The 19,967-nt window shown below is 43.1% G+C and overlaps 1 protein-coding gene across 2 annotated transcripts in view; it reads right to left on the bottom strand.

The window, feature by feature from the left end:
* The window catches only part of St8sia6 (ST8 alpha-N-acetyl-neuraminide alpha-2,8-sialyltransferase 6), a 145,560-nt gene that overhangs the window by 65,861 nt on the left and 59,732 nt on the right, over positions 1 to 19,967 (bottom strand). For both annotated transcript variants that reach the window (XM_059263609.1, XM_059263608.1), the window contains exon 3: positions 5,369 to 5,458. In XM_059263609.1, the coding sequence (XP_059119592.1) occupies positions 5,369 to 5,458 (90 nt within the window). The remainder of the gene's footprint in view (positions 1 to 5,368; positions 5,459 to 19,967) is intronic.

Consider the following 19,967-nt stretch of genomic DNA (forward strand, 5'->3'; position numbering starts at 1 on the left):
TAAGATCTGGCTATAAGGTCTTTTCTTAATTAGTGATTGATAGAAGGAGGCCCAGCCCATCGTGAGTGGTGCCATCCCCGGGCTGGTGGTCTTTGGTTCTATAGGAAAGCAGGCTAAGTAAGCAATGTTGAGCAAGCCAGTAAGCAGCACTCCTCCATGGCCTCTGGATCAGCTCCTGCCTCCAGCTTCCTTGCCCTGTTTGAGTTCCTGTTCTGACTTCCTTTGTTGATGAGCAGTGATAGGGAAGTGTAAGCCAAATAAACTCTTTTGTCCCCAACTTGCTTTTGGTCATGGTGTTTCATTGCAGCAATAGAAACCCTAACTAAGACAAGGCCTATAATTACTAGGATAATCAGAATGGTAAAGCTACTGGAAATATATGGAGTAGAGATGCCTGGTTGACATCCGCTGACAGTAGTCTCCTTCTAGAGTGTCAAGTTTTTGTTGCAAGCAGCTGCCTAGACAGACACTAACTACATCCCAAACACCAACCCCACATCAAACCCATTCACTGTTTCTTGACTTAAAGCAGTCAGTAGAATGTGAGTATAACTGGAGTCTCCTGTAAGCGGTATAGAATACAGGATTTTCCTTTGTCTTTCTAGGGCACTGCCTAATAGAGGTAACTATCAGAATCACTGAGTCAGTATTCAGGGGGAAGACTCCCAAGGGAGTCTTCCTCATCAGGAAGGAATATTGAACACTGTGAGTTGGCAAATAGAAGTTTGCATTAAGACATTGCGTTCCGAGAGATTTCACTAGAGTAGTTCATCATTCTGGCCAAACAATGGAAACTAAATAAACATAACTATAATTTGTAGAGGGAGTTGTAGACCCACAAAGAAGATAAAGTTCAAAAATTGTTAGCGCTTGGATGTTAAATATCCTTCAAAACTTAAACATGAAAGGCTCAGTCCCCAGCTTGGCACTCTTGAGAATGCTAGAACCTTTCCTGGTGGAGCCTGGTAGGAAGATTTCGGTTACTGGAGATGAGCCTTTGAAGAGAACTCTGAGATTCTCTGTGACTTTGCATTCCAGCCATGTCGGAAACAGTTTTGCTTTGCCACAACATGCTGCTTTCCCACCAGAGGCCTAAATGCTTTGTATCTGTCTAATAGGATCTAACAGGAACATCTACAACTGTGGCCCCAGAATTCTTTTTCTCTTCTTAAGTTCATTTGTCTTTGGTACTGGTTACAACAAAGAAAATCTGACTAATAACAACAGAGTCAGAAAAACAGTGGACAGCTTGGATATCCATACCACCATCTTTTCTAGACATATGAGCAAAAGATATGTAAATAATGTTTGCCGTAATGAGAAATGGGAAAACTAGCAATGATAAGATTGTATTTTTATTACAGTTTAATATTTCTACCTGGTAGAAAACCCAGTGAAAAGGATTATACTGGAGAAACCTGGAGGCAGTCAGGGGCAATGGATCAGTTAGAAAATCAACCCCAAAAAAGGCACAAACCCAAAATAATGAGAAGAGCCACAGAAAGGAAAATTGGCATCAAAAGAGTTAAAACTTCTGGTTTGAGTGATTAATTTTTAATATTTATAGATTATATGGTATAGTAGTTATTTTTGCAGACTTAATTAATTTACTTATTCCATAAATGTTTATGAAGCAACTAATTCATGTATAGGCATGAGAGACAGAACTAAAAACAATGCCATGCTCACCTTGGAGCTCATGGTTTTAAACAGCGAATAAAGAATCTTGGGGTTGGGGATGTAGGTAAAATGCCTGCTGTGTAAGCATGAGGGCCACAGTGTGGTTGGTCCCCAGAATCCCCCTAAAAAGCAGGAGAGCTGTTGTATGCCTGAACCCCAGTTGCAGGAAGAGGAGGAAATAGACATATTCTTGAAGCACAATAGCCAGCCAAATTGGCTAGCAAAGTTGATGAGCTTTGGGTTCAGTGAGAGACCTTGTCTCAGGCTGAGGATGGAGAGTGATTGACAAGACATTCAACATCCACCTCTGGCCTTCAGGGACAAGCACACAAATGCATGCACATGTCCACATAACCTCATTAACAAGTACATATAAATATAACACAGAGAGAGACAGAGACAGAGAGAGACACAGAGAGAGAGACACAGAGACAGAGAGAAATTGCCATGCATAAGACTCATTCTACTGATTATCCTAATTCTACTGCTTAATTGTTCTTTTATTCAAAAATGTAGTCAACACTAGGCAGAAAATAAAGAGTGCTTTTTCCCTCCCACTGTAACTCTGCCTCCTAAACCCTATTTTAGCAACCTGAAAGGGACAAATTGCCTGATGAAAGAGAAAATTCTAAGTCTTTAACAGACCATGACAAAAACAGGGCTAAATAATTATTTCTAAGAAAATGAAATTGCTTTTTTTTTATCACCATACACTGAATAGCTTTCCCAATTGTCCCCTGCAAGTTCCCTAATTGTCCCCTGGTTGTAGAATGCACAATTCCTGACAATAGACAATACAACTGAAAAAAAAAAACCATTAGTCTCCTGTGTGCAAGAATAACGCTTTCCTAGCAGTGGGCCCTTTGTGCCTGCTCTCCCTAGACCTCTGCTGTACAGAATCCTAGTGCAGGCTAATTATATGGGCTAGTTGAAAATTGTGTGTGTGTAATGGGAAGGCAAGCCCCAGAAGAGCAGCTAGGAAAGGTCTTGCCATTAAGACTGAGAAAAGGCACAGGAGAGCATGTGTCCAGTCACTCTCATTAGCATGCTGCAGTTGACTGCTCTGTCCTAGCACACCCAGAGGTGTTAGTTCCCTGACCTCAGGTCAGAATATTAGAGAACTTCCCCCATGCTGACTCAGTACTTTGCCAGGATGTGCAGAGAGGGACCATCCTTCCGCTGGGGACTTTAAGAAGTAACACTGGACAACATCAGCGAGAAAGACAGTGAGAGGCGAGGGCCATATGCTGACATGTATTTGAGGAAAGGCGTACACAGATTTCCACAGGGCATGCTGGAGCAAAGAACCATGTTTTCTTCTTCCAGTTTTCTTGTTTCTTGGCCTCATGTGCCTGCTATGTGACGGGAACTACAAAAGGTTTAGAATTGGGAGTCTCTCTGGAAATACTAGACCAAAGCCTGGTAACATTCACAGGCCCCAAAACAACACAACAGGTCCGACAGGATCAAAACAGATGTGAAGTGTCATCTACAAGGCAGAAGCCACTCTGAGTCTAGTGAGGGGACGGCACAGGGTGAGAAGTCTTGACACAGGTGTTCCAAGCAGTCTGCAGTAAGCTCAGGCCACTGCGGGACCCACAGAGAATTCAAACTGTGTAATTTAAAGAGTTATAGAAGGGACTGCTCTCAAGGGTGAGGGCAGATTGCAGGGACTATTAACAACGTATCACTGGGTTGATAGGAAGGGAGAGGGTAATGAGGAAGGAGGGAGGGAGGGAGGGACGGAGGAGGGAAAGAGGGAGAGAGAGACAAGAGATTCAGAGAGAGACAGAGAGAGACAAGGGAGATAGATACAGGGAGTGGGGAGACAGTCATAAAGTCATGTTCCTCTTTTGGCCAGTGATGTGACCTGGGAACCTGGAATGGCTGTGCATGGAGAGTGCTCTTTATCCTTCCCCCTGCTTCTTGATTTCTTATGCATGTTCCCACATGTTCAAATCCAACAAACACACAAACAGTAAAAGATCCCAGATTCTGCTGATGAAGACTGGGTAGGTCCACCTTTCTGAACAAAGATAGCCGAAAACTGAGGAGCTATTATGGGCGAGCAGAGCATCAGCATTGGGTGTGGCTTGGGGCCCACACAGCACGGGCAATTTCTCCAGGAACCTTAGCACTCATCTGGATCAGAACAGAAAGAGGGTAAGTCACTAATAGTCCATCCTTTGTACAAGATTAGGATGTCCAACCAGATCAACTCAACTCAGAGCTCACTAACATTGTTACACTTTCTAATAATTTCAAGGATCTTGATAGTCAGGAGGCTCAGAAAAAACAAAGAGACACATGGGACATCAAGGGTTACCATGTTGGTCGTGCCTTCCCCCGGTAGACCTGGTCTAGAACAGTCAATGAGGTTTCTATGTGAGGTACCCGAGAGTCTTCACAAAGCAGGCACCATTGTGAAACATCCCCCTGTTATACCCAGGAAAGTGCACAGCCTGCACAGCATTTTCCAACGGTCCTGTCTCCTGGATCCTGGTTAAACACTCAGCTCTACCTTAGTCAGGAAGCAGCCTGCTGGAGAGCTCAATGTATTAAGTAAAAGTCCTAAACTGGTTTGTTCCAAGGTGCAGTTGTAAAGCAGGCTGGACCAGGCCACCTGTCTTGGCTTCTCTGCTCAGGTCAGTCTCCCACACACTCAGGAAAGAGAGAAAGTGGATTACCTGCTCAACGCCTTCCTCTCCCAGCACCAGTTTTGTAACTGAAAAGTAAGGGGGGTATTAACATAAAGAATGGAAGGAAAGCATGATGACGGACTCTGGGTCAGTCTCCCTGGAACAGATTCCTGGGAGGAAATCAGCTCCATCTCTTACTTGTTACTATCCCCCTCCCCCGCCCCCACCACCCTATCAGCTAAGCACATAGCAAAATGAAACTTAGAACATGTCCTTTCAGGAAGGTTTCCCCCTACACACACACACACACACACACACACACACACACACACACACACGCTTCGTTTTCTTTTTGGCAGTACTGGGATTGAACCTAGGGCTTGTATGTGTTAAACAAGCCCCTACCACTTGAGATATAAATATCCAGCCTCCTTAAGGGGAATTACAAGCACAACCCAACTCCAAGCTTCACACACAGAACCTCAGTCCAACACTGCTAGTCTCTCCAGCTATGATCCAAGCAGTGACCCTGATACCAGAATCTCAGGCCACCAATGCCTCTTCCATGCATCAAGTGTAGAGATCTTGATTTGCCCGTTCCCTGGTTTGAAGAAGAGGATGTAGTAGATTATTGAAAATGGGAGATTGTAAGCTCCAGTCAGTGAGTGATGGGTGAGCCACAGCTGGGGCCAGAGGTAAACCATGAACTTGAAGTTGTAAGCAAAATTTTGTTCAAGTGAGCATTTTCCCAGGATAATGCCTCAACCACACATCAAATTCAGAAGGGTGTACAGGCTTTAAATTTCCGCTGGAATACATAGTGCATAATAAATGTGGCTCTGGGACAGATAAGCTGAGTCCTACAGCCAGGGGACGACCTTGCTCTGCACAGGTCATCCCTCCCCCATCCTCCTCAACAAGGGGACATTCTCAGAGCCAACAATCCTGCAGTGAGCACAACCTTATTTTCCAAATGATTTCAAATATGCTTCGGAATGCTTTGAATACAAAATACTTACTTAAAATTGAATGTGAAGAGTGGAACTTACCGTCTCGTTTTGTTAAATAAAGACTTCAAGTCAGATTGCAGATTTTTGCATTTCTCTGTCAGCTGAGTTGACTTCTCCTCCAGATATGTGCTGTTTCATGAAAGAGAATGAAAAAAAAAGACTGATTTAAAACGAAAGTATGTAAGATATTATTAACAAAAATCAGATTTCATTGATAAGGTATATATCCAAACGAAGTCTGGTTTTCATTTCATTATCGAATTTCTCACTGGAAAAGGGAATTGATATTTTCACCTCTGATGGGTCTAAATTTTTAAAAAATTACATAGTAAAGCCAAACTGAAAAGAAACCCATGTTGAAGGCATTGTATTTCCATTTATTTTTTATTTTTATTTTTTTTGCATTTTCAGGTTAGTAGCTTTAATGAAGACACTACTGAGTGGTTTTAATCACTGTATGTAAATAGCCTTTTTTTAAAAAAAAAATAGCTGTCTTGGATAAGAAGCTCAGAGACACAGGAAATTAATGTTTGCTCCATGAAGAACACAGGTGGAGCTGGCCTCTGAATGTTGTCCCGAGTCCCACATGCTTGCTTTTATGAACTCAGAAAATCAGAGGTAGGCTATAAGCAGACTAAAAACCAGCATAGGACAAAGAAAATGGACTCTAGCACACGAGGAGCCTCACGGACACACGCATGTTGTTCAATTGACTCTCAGAAATAAAAGACTCTCATGGACACCAGCATGTTAGCTGACTCACTCTTAGACACAGTGACGGTCATGGACACAGTGTTCAATGGAGACACACTGTATCTGAGTCAACCAGCGGGGAGCCAAGCAAACAGGTTTAAGATCTGGACAAAGACAAGACAGACTGCACTTCTTTAGCCCCTGGGTATGCGAGGCGAGAGAGAAGGGGGCATGCAGGTAAAGAGAAGAGCAAAATAGATTCAGGACTAACTCTACAATATTTCTCAAAGGTGCATTCTGAAACTACTGGGTGTGGGTTACCTGTGGGCTCGCAAAGTCTCTCTGAGGGCCAGCAAGATGGCTCCAAGCCTGGTGACCTGACTTCAGTTCTTGGAATACGGGGTGGAAGGAGAGAACTGACTCCCCTAAGTCGTTGTCTGACCTTCCTTCTCCCACCACTCCCCCTCCTCCACTCTTTCCCTAACAGGACTTCCTGTGCAATCCCCATGTATTATCGCACTCACAGGCATTTGTTTATTTCTAATTTGTAGTGTGTTTTCTTCAGGCAGCACCGTTAATGAAGTGAATTACCCAGTCAGCGATGCTTTAAATTACGATGGCTTTGTAATGTTCAATTGTGGAACGGTGACAACCAGGTGCCAGCAGAACTGTCTCATACACCTTTCCTTAAACTGGAGAGTATCTATCTTAATAAAAACAAACTAGCTTTGCTCAGCTACAGACCAGGCAGGTTGCATACAAATCAGATGAGAGTACCTGATGCATAGTGGAGACGACAGGATGGGGTCTGGAGAAGCCAACAAGGTCTTTGGAGTTAGTGCGGCTGACCTTGCCTTATGGGCTTCACTTTGGCCTTAGCCTTCAGCCTGTGAGTTTCTCTTTCTTAATTCTTCCCAGTAAAGTAGCTAAATGGATTAAGTGGGGTATGTAGGAGAACATCTGACACACAGAAGCCAATAAATAACTGTTGTCTTCTTGCTCTAAATTCATCACTGAACTCTATCCTCAGGCCACTCAGTTCAGGCCAATTATTCTGATCACCACTGGGGCTACAGACACCTCTGTTTGCAGGCAGTCCCTCAATCCCCAGAGAACAGACAGGGAGCCTTCTAGATCCCTTCGCCTTCTGTGTCTCTCTGTCTCTGAATGAAGATTTCACTGAAAACCTTCAATTTCTTCCTTTTCTCCACCTTTCTAAGACACTCTGGAGGAAGGGAACAAAGGCCTTCTAAGCTCTGAGGTGAAAAACTCATGGCTGGATGACAGATTCCATCTTAGGTAGTGGCATGCAGCCCAAAAGGGATGTGATGGTAAGCGCCCTTTAACATCTGATTGGCAGGCAACTTTCGGATAAGTCAAAGGGAACAGAGGAGGAGAGCAGTCAAGATGAAAAAGTAGGAACTCCAAAGGCTCTGAGTCAGAAGCATCTGGTCAAACAAGCCATGAGTCCAGGCAGGGCTGATGTGTAAGCTGCTCCCCAACCCAGAGACCTGCTCAGAAGAGTCCAATCCTAAGGACTGGTATCAATAAGGGTGGAGGTGAAAGCAGTCCTGGCTATGGCGAGCCACAGAAGCAAATGGCATCAGAGTCCTCTACAAGGATCTCAGTTTAGGAGATGAATAAGGAGATGTCCACCTGGCACCAGTTCACAGTGTGGTCTGAGCTGCTGGTGAGGAGAAAGAAAGAGGAACAGAATTCAGAGGCACTGTCTAAACCACCTCAGACCTCAAGGGGAGATTCTGCAGGCTCTAAGTATGACTTCTGTTTCTGTCCCCTCCAAGTCTTATTACTGCTGTTTAATTCCAGTTCATTGTAATGCTCTGATGAAAACTTCTTACTCAAGTATCTCAAACAGAAAATTACAGGCTTATATATTCATGACCAAACTCCACAGCAAGCATCTCTGCCATGCCACCCCCTCCACCACCAGAGAGACATGTCCTGGCTAGCACAGTGATTCTCTCCCTGGAGATGTGCTAGAACATGGAGACTAATTTGGTTTGTAAAGCTTCCCAGACCAACAAGCTGAGACAACTACAATGGTCCTCCTCGACAATGCTCCTCTGCAAGATGGCCTTTGCTGCTCACCTGCCTCTGTGCAAGCCTGTCTCGCTATACGTCTCACATAGCATTTAGCATATCTGTCACATTTTGCCAGTTCCCTTGACTCCTATCTCCACTGATATCCCCTCACACCTTGCAAAGTAAGTGACTGAAGAAATACAGCTCCAACCATAGATATCCCTAGACCTGATGCCCATAGGGCTGGTGACTTGATAAATCCATGGCATCCAATTTGCTAGGCCTTCTATAGGCCTTAACAATTCTATTTCAAGCCCCAGTTCTCTCAGTGGCCACTCTACACATTCAGTTCTCCTACTGTCTTGACCATTCACTGCCCTTCTAACATCTCACTCAATCATGCTGTCTGTTCAGAGGACACAGTGCTGCTGGGTGTGATTAATCCATAGCTGTCAGTCCTGACCTTCCATCTGAAAAAAAAGGCCTCCTGTCTCACATATGATAACACACCTCCCACCCCACCCCTCTATGTCTTCTCTGAGATCAGGTCCTTCCCTACTGCTCCTTCTGAAAGCATCCTTACCCTCTTGCTCTCTACCATTGCCATCATCAATTCACTCCTGTCTCAAAATCAAAAGCAAAATAACTCACTTTGGCATTCCCTTCGCTTTATTGCCTTTTCTAATCTTCCCTATTTATAAATTCACCAACTGGCTCTCAGAGAGCATCACTAAGTCAAAGGAGACCACAGTGCTTCTCCTTCACTTTACAACCTAGAGCAGTATCCAGTTCTGCCCAGTCAGGGCCCTTCTGCAGCTTCTTTTCTGGGTCGTTCTGTATGTCTTGGTATTGCCTGTCACTCGTTTTCTGATATGACTTTAAAGTCATGACTGGCATTCAGCTACAGCTGTTGTCCTGTACATTGCCTCTGGGTCTCCATCCTTTGCAACCTACCTGCTCTCCCTAACTCTCTCCACAGGCCTCTTTCCCCCCATTTATTCTCATTGCCCCAGAGTGGGCTGTCTCACACGGACACTTGATCGGATCATGCCACTTCTCTGCTCCAAATCTTCCCCCTTGGGACATGTAGCCCACTCCTGAGTGGGATATCGAAAACATCAGCCACCTAGCTGGCTGGCCTTTGACTGTGAGTTTAGTGGCAGTTTGCTAACCACTAAAGGATACAAATTTCCCTTTCTCTCCATTCCCTGCAAGTCTAATACCATGAATTCTGACCGCCTTTATTACTTAATAATAGAATTTGTTTGCTTGGTGCCAACAAACAAGCCTTTAGGCACATTTTCATTGCTTGAATGTGTCAGGAGGAAGAACTCTTTAATAAGACTTGGGGGAGAAGAGACAAAATGAAGCATTTCTCCTATCAGTGTTATCTCTGTCGGTGCTGGGCTTTTGTGAAAATTCTGTTTTTATAAGTCATCTTTGAGTTGAAAGTGGTCATTTTACAAGTCCACCTGGTAAAAAGCTGGGGAGACTGCACTGGTTCTTGCCAAGAGTTAAACAGTACAACTCTGATAATGCAGAGAATATCTCTCAAAGGAATGATGTTACACAAATCTGCAGAATACTGTCATGGGTACTTAACATCCACCAACACCTCTAAAGCACAGAATTAATGTCACCTTCTGAGTGTGACCTGTAATCATGCAATCACGCAATCAGTCCCCCAGCCAAGTAAAACATTCCAAGGAACAATCTGCATGTAAGGCTCTCAGGAACTCCAAGTGCAGCTATGCTCTATTTATGGTAACATAATGGGTGCCACAACATAAAGCTTAAAGTCTAATCAATTTTTCTCTCTCGGAGGAATGGATGCATTAATAATAGGCAGAGAATAGCTTCTAAAAACAGAAAGCTCAAAGAATGAATTTTTTAGATAAGTATTTCTAATATTCCTTCTTCATCCAAGAGTGATGAGATAGGACAGCATGCTGACCACTAGCAGAAAACCCTATGCAGAGGGGTCTAACAGGATGGCCAGCCTCTGGGACTCAGGCCATGATGACTGCCAGGGTCCTACCTCTGCACCGTAGAGTTAGAATCTAAGATCATCAAGCAAATTTCTTATGGTGTGCTCCCCTACCCCCGTGTGGGATTCTGATAGGAGAAGAGCAAGTGTAATGATTGATCTTGACTTTCAACTCCATAGGAACTAGAATCCACTAAGAGACATGGCTCTGGGTGGTCTGTGAGGGTGTTTGCAGCAAGGGTGAAATGAATGGAGTAGATTCCCCCCACCCCCAGAGTGGATAGACCTTTCCAGAAGGCCCAGGTACAAAGATCTGCAAGGGGGAAGTTGTTCTGTTTGCATCTTGCTAGTCAGTACTTCTATCCTTTTGTGGTCGCTGCTGCCGCCGCCGCCGCCGCCGCCGCCGCCGCCGCCATGTTTTGCTTACATTAGAATCCATCTTTTTCTGAAGGCAGGAGCTCATCAGGAATTCTCCAGGTCTTCAAGCATCAGCATGGGACTGCTGAGGCTCAGGGTTGTGGGTTGAGCAGCTATTAGGTTCTCGGATTCTCTAGTTCACAGACAACCATTGCTAGACTAACTGGTTCCTTTGGTATAAGCCAACCTGATAACTCTTTTATAACAAGTGTTCATTCCCTTAGTTCTGTTCCCCCAGCGAAGCCCATAGCAACTACCCAGCCCACTGTGTGGTTGGTTACTCCCCACTAACAAAGTGTAGTGCTCTGACTTGTAAATCATTCTTAGACGTGTGTTGATGAATGTTGCTTCTGAAATGCCCATACTCAAAAATAGATAAAATTGGGGTTCAGTGCCTACGAAGATGAGGGACAAATCCTGATCCTCCTCTTTGCTCGGTCATTCACCATTAATGTGTAGAGTCCACACCATGTGCCCGAGAGAAGGATGGTACTTGAGATACTCCAGTGAACAGAGCCACGGCACTGCTGCCTTGGAGCAAGCCATCTGCTGAGGAGGACAAGCAACTAAATGCACACATACCATCTGATCAGCAGCATGAGAGCCAGCTATTTTCCATAATCGTATTAATTTGAAGAAACCATGAATCTGTGCATTTAATTCAAAATACCGGAGCTGCTTTTAAAATGACAACATAGATAGTGACTTATTCTTTTAAACGTGAACACTGCTGGCAACCTAAATTGTAAAATATTCTGCAGATCATCTCTGTTTACTTGGCTCTTATCTGTTTCCATTTACCATCAATGAAGATTAATTAGCCACCCCTCGACTATTAAATCAGTTATCAAGACACATTCTCAAACATTCCCATTATGGAAAGACAGTTTTCAGAATTATAAATTCAGAGCCGTTGTACATATATAAAATGATATACACTAAAGATTTGACTTTGCTCATAAGGGACCCAGTTAAAGGAAGAATCCATAGTATGAACACATTTATAAATCAAGAAGATTGAGATGAATGTGTGGAGGTAAAGCTGGTTAGAAAGGGGTAAGATAATTTGCATATTTATAGGCAAAAATTAGTTTGCATGATGCGTATAGCTAAGAGTTCTCAAATAGCTCCCAGAGGATCAGACTAAGATAATTCAGAGTTGTGGGATCTAAACAAAGCAAACTTATTAATGAACCTGTTGGCTAGATTTCATGGTCACTGGGAGACAAAAAGCATCCATAGACTTACTCAGCTGTGAACTCTATGAACTATAATGCCAATCCGCCAGCCAACATGTGCCCACAATGCAAATAGTGGGATCACAGTTGTGGGAGCAACCAACTACTCTTTGATTGGATGTGGGGCAAGATCCACGGGAGGAAATCACGGAACTATATATCTGGTGACAACCACTGGCTGGGGAGATCATAAGTCCTACACTACTCAGGGGGCAACATATTCTACTTGTTTAACTAACAATGTGGCATCAAACTGTCTTCTAACCATAAACATTTACACTCATAGACAATGCTACTCTGCCTTAATCAGAGAAGCTTCACTCTGCAATGACAGTGGTGAACGCATAGAATAGTAGTTGTTTAAGATGCCGAGCATAAGGGACAGCTGAGTGGTCAGCCCTAAAAAGGACATTTACCAGCCCCTTTAAGACCAACATCTGGACAAAACAACAGAACACAGAATGGGAAAAGATTTTTAACAACTACACATTGATTGAGGCCTAATATCCAAAAGACATAAAGAACTTAAAAATCTATCAAAAAAAACAATAAAAAAAATTAAACACTGGAGTATAGATCTAAGCTAAGAATTCTCAATAGAGGAAATGCAAATGGCTGAGAAACACTTAAAGAAATGTTCAACATCTTAAATCATCAGGGAAATGAAAATCAAAATTACTTTGAGCTGGGCAGTGGTAGTGTATACCTTTAATCCCAGAACTGGGGGGGGGCACAGGGACAGGTGTATCTCTGCGAGTTCAAGGCCAGCTTGGTTTATAAAGCAAGTTCCAGGACAGCCAAGGCTACACAGAGAAACTCTGTCTCAAAAAATAAAAACAAAAACACCGAAACAAACAAACAAAAACAAAACAAGACTGCAATAGTCTGTCTGAAAAAAAAAAAAACTACTTTGAGATTACATCTTACACCTGTCAGAATGGCTGGGAAACAGAAGAGATAGCTATGGACGGACCAGGGACAGGGGACTGGGACAGGAGGACGGGTAGGGAAGATAAGGAAAATGGAAGGAATACAGGGAGAGACAGCGAAAATTAAGGGCCATTTGAGTGATGATATGAAAACCTAATACAGTAGAAGCTTCCTAAAATATATACCTATATAAAAGCAATCTAAATGAAATCACCAAGTAATAGGGGAGACAGAGCCCCAACTGGTCATGTCTTGTCACCTAATGAAGCCTCCAGTGCCTACAATGGGCTACATCTAATTGAGTTGTTGGTCAAAAGACTCCCATGAGAACCCCCAAACAAACCAGGCTGTTGCCAAGACTGTAGGTTGCTCTCCACAAACTGACCACAAGGCCCCATTGCTGAAGACACCACCTACACAACTCATTGAACATGGAGAAGCCAAGCTGGTGTTTACATAGAGCATTCATCAGTACACTCTGGTGTCTTTGGTACCAGAAGGTACACTGCATGCTACCAAAAGAGATACAAAAACACCAACTCAACCACAAACCCTTTGTCCTACAATGGTGTCTTGCCTACAAGATACACTAGGACAATGGTGGCACAGAGCCTGTAGGAGTAACAAACCAAAGTTTAATTGACTTAAGGCCCACTATACGAGATGGAACCCCTATCTGACACTGCTTGAACGACCAGGAACCTAAGACAAGATAGCCTAGTCACTTAAGGTAAAACTAAATATTAAAAGCATGTAGCAATAAAATAATCCCTAATGAAATTCTGCTATACTCATAGGTCAGTGTCTTGCTCAGTCAAACCACAGAAGCTTCCTCTTGCAGCAGATGGGAACAAATACAGAGACCCACAGCCAGATATCATGCAGATCACCAGACACCTCAGAACACTCAGCCATCAAATCTCTCTCTCAGAGCTCAGGGAACCCTATGGAAGAGGACTTTTAGGATAGAAAGAGAGAAAATATGTATAAGTTTAAAATAAAATAAATAAATAATAAGATAATAATAATAATAAAGACAACATGACATTATGAGACAAGGAACCTCCAAAGACACACTGAGTTTGTTTTTTTGTTGACCATCTACTGTTCCTCCAGTTAAGATTCCCTTGGAGAAAGCTAAATTTATCTTTTTTAAGTGGTTATCAATTGGAGATTGTGTTTGGGTTAGGGATGGAGGCATGTGTCCACTTCTCCTTTCAGCTTAGGATCCCAATTGGTGCAGACCCATGCAGGCCCTGTGAGTTCATATGTGCATGGACTCTGTTGACTTAGAGACCCTTGCTTCCTTGGTGTCCTCCGTCCCCTCCGGCTCTTACACTCTTTCTGCATATGGAGGCCAGAGTACAACCTTAGGTGCCATTTCTCAAGAGCCACCCATCTTATTTTTTAAAGACGGGGTCTTTCCCTGGCCTGAAGCATGTCAAGCAGGCCAAAGTAGATGAACAGGGAATCCCAGAGGTCCATCTGTCTCCTCCCCTGGCCTCCACCACTAGGATTATAAGTATGGACCACTATGCCCAGCTGGGTTCTGAGGATAAAACATATTTTCTCATGCTCACAAGGCAAGCACTTTACCAGTGTAACCATCTCCTTAGCCACGTATCAACAAATTCACATATATTAACATGCTTAAGAATGAAAAACATAAGGAACATATATGGTACAGTCCTTAGGTACACCTTCCTTAGGTCTGTTTCATTTATTCCTCACCAGAAACCTGTAAGTGAGTTACTGGATACATTCCAGGAAATGAGGAAAATGAGGCACCTCTAAAATCCCTCTCCTAGTTAAGAGTGGATTTTTTTTAATCCATATGCCACGATTCTGTGTGCTCCACCACCACACTACCCCACCTCCCTTCAAGGGAGCCCCATTTCACTGCAGCATCACTGCCTCCCCCTTCCAGTGAGTTTATGGGAGGTGACAAGGACTCTCTTTCTGATTAAACTTCATCACGTCTTACCCTGAACTCTGTTCAATTAGCTCCTATTATCAGGCATGCCCTTAAGAGCCCAATTCTAGCAATAACCTTGCTAGGTCAGGTTGTTCTGTACCCCACATTCTTCCTGAGTATCCCCGCTATCTCCTCAAACTCACTGTCTATTGTCCTAGTTAGTTTTCACTGCCAACCTGGCATCGACTAGAGTCACTTGCAAAGGGAGTCCCCCTTGGAATTTTTCTCAGATGAGATTGGACTGTGAAAATATCTGTGAGAGGTTGTTTTCATTGTCCATTGCTGGAGGGCCCAGCACACTGTGGGCAGCACCCACCCTAGGCAAGTAGTCCTGGGCTGGATAAGAAACTAAGCACAAGCCTGTGAGCGAGGCAGCAAGCCGCCTTCTTCCATGGTTTCTGGTTCATGTGCCTGCCTTGATTTCCTACCCTGACTTACTTCAGTGATGGCAGGTGATCTGGAAGTGTAAGTCAAACAAACTTTTCCTCACCTAAGTTCTTTTGGTTAGGGTTTATGACAGCAACAGAAAAACACCTAGAATATCTGATCCCTTGGATCTGCCTTCAGCAAAATCCTAAACTTATACTCTCCTTACCTTAAATGTTTCCTCCTAATAATTTCCCATACATTGACACTCCCCCACAATGTGTGTGTGAATGTGTGTATGTGTGTGTGTGTGTGTGTGTGTGTGTGTGTGTGAGAGAGAGAGAGAGAGAGAGAGAGAGAGAGAGAGAGAGAGAGAGAGAGAGAGAGAGAGATCCTGATACTTAGTTAGTTTTCTGCTTTTCCTCTGCTTGGAGTTGAACCCATGTTTGTCCACTGTAAAATTCCATGGTAATAACACCCACCAGGATAGATATCTAAATAAAATCTGCTTCACCATTGTAACAGGTGTTATGAATGGCTCTGTCTCTTAGAGCCATTTTTCACTTTTACACACAGTAGCTAACAATGGCAACACAGAAGTATTCTTGTTTAAAGGCATGCCAATGAATTATTTCCAGTGGAGAGACAGCCCCTGCCATACATACACACTGAGGAAAAGTTAGCTTTGCCTTGTTTCCATACGCATGGCTCTTCCTAATTTATAAATGTGTCTGTTCTACAAACTCTCTTTTAAATCAGTTATAACATCTCACGAGTTTCCTCACTGGTACGTTACATAGAATCTTTACAGTGTCCATTCTCATATCTGTGTGAGATGTGTTCTCTGCCTTCTTATAAAAAATATCTTTTAACACCCTGCATAAGCGTACTGAAATCATATCTGAATTGAATAAACAGAGTATACTGATCAAGATTAACATTGGTGGTGAAAAGACACTGATTCCCATCTCTGTTCTTCCACATATTGTACCATTAACCTTAGAGAAGTTATTTAACCTTTCTCTATCTGGAGATAATAGTATCTCTCACATGGACGTGAAGCGAAGTCTGTAGGAGATAGTTCATGAAAAAGCTCAGCATGGTGACGGGAATGGGTAGCCCACGTACTAAGTGGCATTCGGGAGCAGTAGTCCATACTGCACTGTTTAGCACTGTGTTGCCTGCCTCTTGAAGTGGAACGTATCCAACTGCATCATGCCCTTGTTTCTCCTGGAAATTTTTATTAAAAATACAAATCTTGGTTTAGTAAATGGGGGTGGGACCTAACGTGTTTCATTTCTAATAGACTCCCAGGTTGTGCCGCTCAGCTGGACTGATGAGAATGGTTTGGGTAACAAGGTCTTAGAAGGCTCAGAGTCAAGTTCTTCTGCCGTCAAATCTCTTTGTTAATAGTCCATGATGGTTAAAACTTGGTTGCCAACTTGATGGGATTTGTAAGTACCACATGAAAACTTTCTGAGCCTGGGTATGTCTGCAAAGGATTATCTAGATAAGGTTAACTGATGTGGAGAGATCTAGTGTAATGTGGGGAACCATTCCATGGACCAGAGTCCTGAATTGACTGAAAAGGAGAAAGTAAGCTAGGCAGAAGCATCCCTCAGTCTCTGCTTCCTGACTGTGGGTACAATGTGAGCAGCCATCTCAAGTTCCCCACCACAACCACTGAACTCTCCAACTGTGACCCCAAACAAACCTTTCTCCCTTAAGTTCCTATTGTCAGGCATCACAGCGATCAGAAAGGTAACTAATACACACAGCCTATAGCAAGACTTGGCAGACCAGTAATGTGAGAGACTCTTACAGCTGAAGTGCAATGTTGGTGGGAAAGCAATAGAAAAACTTGAAAATCATGAGAGTAAAATGAGCTAAATCACATGTCACTAAATGGGGATTGTTTTCCATATGAAAAAAGCACGACAAAGGAACTAATGTAAGAGGAGTCTTGCGTGCTGAGAACACAACATAATTGCTTTTCTGACTCAGCTACAGGCTTGGTCTCCCAGCAGCTCTGTATCAAGGCAAATCTCCAGGCAGCCCTGAATGGAATCTAGTCCTGTGAATGCAGCCCTTGAATGTCCATTATGCAAAATCTTGGTGACAGCTAAAGGATGCAGGTCAGCTCTGAGAAGTCATCAAAGGATGCAAGCATTGGAGATGCATTTTGATGTCAGTTATAGCCACACGGAAGCATCCATCTTGTTTCTCTAATGACAATCAGCATGTTCTCAACCACATGAGTGTATTTCTGTGCTAACTGAATGGTTTTTATTCAATCTTGGAGAATCAGCCTTTGAGGCAAGAACTTTAATAAGAAGATATCTTGTATTTTTATCTTTTCCTTTCCTTTTTGTTGCTCAAACTGGTCTCAAACTTGCTATTTAGCCCAGGCTAGCTTCAGACTTGGATGCTCCTGCCTCAACTTCCTGGATGCTGGAATTACAGCTGTGCACTCCTACAGTAATGACTCTGCATACAGATGTGCACTCCTACAATTGTGACTCTGTATACAGATGTGCACTCCTACAGTAGTGACTCTGTACAGGTGTGCACTTCTACAGTAGTGACTCTGCATACAGACGTGCACTCCTACAGTAGTGACTCTGTGTACAGATGTGCACTCCTACAGTAGTGACTCTGTGTACAGGTGTGTACTTTTACAGTAATGACTCTGTGTACAGGTGTGCACTCCTACAGTAGTGACTGTGTACAGATGTGCACTCCTACAGTAGTGACTGTGTACAGATGTGTACTCCTACAATAGTGACTCTGTGTACAGATGTGCACTCCTACAATAGTGACTCTATGTACAGATGTGCACTCTACAATAGTGACTCTGTGTACAGATGTGCACTCCTACAGTAGTGACTGTGTACAGATGTGTACTCCTACAATAGTGACTCTGTGTACAGATGTGCACTCCTACAATAGTGACTCTATGTACAGATGTGCACTCTACAATAGTGACTCTGTGTACAGATGTGCACTCCTACAGTAGTGACTCTGTGTACAGGTGTGTACTTTACAGTAGTGACTCTGTGTACAGATGTGCACTCCTACAGTAGTGACTCTGTGTACAGGTGTGTACTTTACAGTAGTGACTCTGTCTACAGATGTGCACTCCTACAATAGTGACTCTGTACAGGTGTGCACTCCTACAGTAGTGACTCTGTCTACAGATGTGCACTCCTACAATAGTGACTCTGTACAGGTGTGCACTCCTACAGTAGTGACTCTGTGTACAGATGTGCACTCCTACAGTAGTGACTCTGTGTACAGGTGTGCACTCCTATGTTACTGACTCTGTGTACAGATGTGCACTCCTGTGTTACTGACTCTGTGTACAGATGTGCACTCCTATGTTACTGACTCTGTGTTATTATTGAAAGTTTCTGTGAATGGAGTGGTCTGCTCTTGGATCACTGTAAGAAAAGATGGGACCAATGGAGGGCGGTACATACAGGCAATGACAAGGCAGTCACGTGTTTAGTTTACAACCAATGAGAAGGCAGAACATCTAGACTATTTAAAGACATACACACAGGAAGTAGGCCTCTTTTTCGGAGAACTCTCTTGGCTGAAGCAGGATAGCTGAAGCAGGAAGGGTAAGGCTCTTAGTTCTGACCTCTTGGCTTTCTTCTCTGAATCGGCTCTGTGTTTCTTATTTAATAAGACGGTTGGTTACATCTACAGACCAATGTGACCAGGGGAAAAGCTGAGAGTCAACCGATGGTGCTGCCTAATGAAGGTAGAGACTTCAGGGAAGTCACAAGTCACAGAAACCTGAAGCTACAAGAACAAGCTGCTGACTACACGTGTCTGAAAATCTTCTCATGGCTTCATTGTGTTCATTTGTAGAGTTCAGAACAATGATTGCAAAGAAACTTTCAGAAATAATGTTCAAACATTGGGGGGATACCTTGTGCTCCAAATAAAATAAGAAGAGTATGTCAAAAATTAATAAAAATAGCAAATGGAACATCATGTCTTGCTGTGATTTCAGAAATATCAAATGACATGAAAGATCTGAAAAATGATGATTTCCTGATTCAGGGATGTAAAGAGAGCACTAGCTCATTCAGTTATGGGAAACATGCCAATCTTGGCAAGATTTCTGGTTTTTCCATGCAACCTATATTTTATAAGATGATGATCACAATTTGTTGAAGAAAGAATTCCCCTCATCTCAAGTTTTTGGCTAGGATCGAATATAAAAAGAGAGTTGCAGCCTCTGTCCGTGGGTCATGATGGACTGTCCCATACCTGCCTCTGGTGTGACGATTCCATCGTCTTTCCTAACTATCTAATAAATTCAAACCAATGAGTGAATAAATAACCAAACAGAAGTGAGGACTCATGACAACTCATCTGGGGAAAAGTAAATTCTGAGGCCAGTCGCAATTTTAAAAATTGAATATTCTGGGGGGGGGAGAGGAAGAATTCATTAGAACAAGGGTCTTCTGATGAACTCCTTGCTAATCGTAAGAATTAGTTAATCTGATGGGCCCAATCTCTTAGTTCTATTTAACTGAGATTTTGTGATATTTAAAATGAAGTATTTAAATTTTCTCATTAATATTTAGTGAAAGTCTAAGGAAAGTGCGTAGCCCAATTTACTGTGCTTAGGTACACTGTAATTAAGAAAGGTTAGGAGAGTGTCCCAGAAGACCTATCACTCACAGCCCGAAGCAATATAATTACAGATGAAATCAGACCAGGAAGCAGAGCAAAGACATAATCTTTGAAAAGATGGAATAAAAGCGACTCAAATGTGGTGTTAGGTTCTGAGAAGTGCAGTCAATCAAATGTCATTTCAGGCAACTCAGGAGCAATAAACCTCCTTGACAAATCTGAACTACATCCAAGTGTATTAGTTTCTCATCTGCTTATTCACAATTTCCTAGTGTCCTGGTGTGACTTCCCTTACAGTCCAGGATAATCTGACTCTAGGTAAAGTGGAGCAACTTTGTC

This window comes from Peromyscus eremicus, chromosome 5 (genome assembly GCF_949786415.1).
Source record: "Peromyscus eremicus chromosome 5, PerEre_H2_v1, whole genome shotgun sequence".
Lineage (NCBI taxonomy): Eukaryota > Metazoa > Chordata > Mammalia > Rodentia > Cricetidae > Peromyscus > Peromyscus eremicus.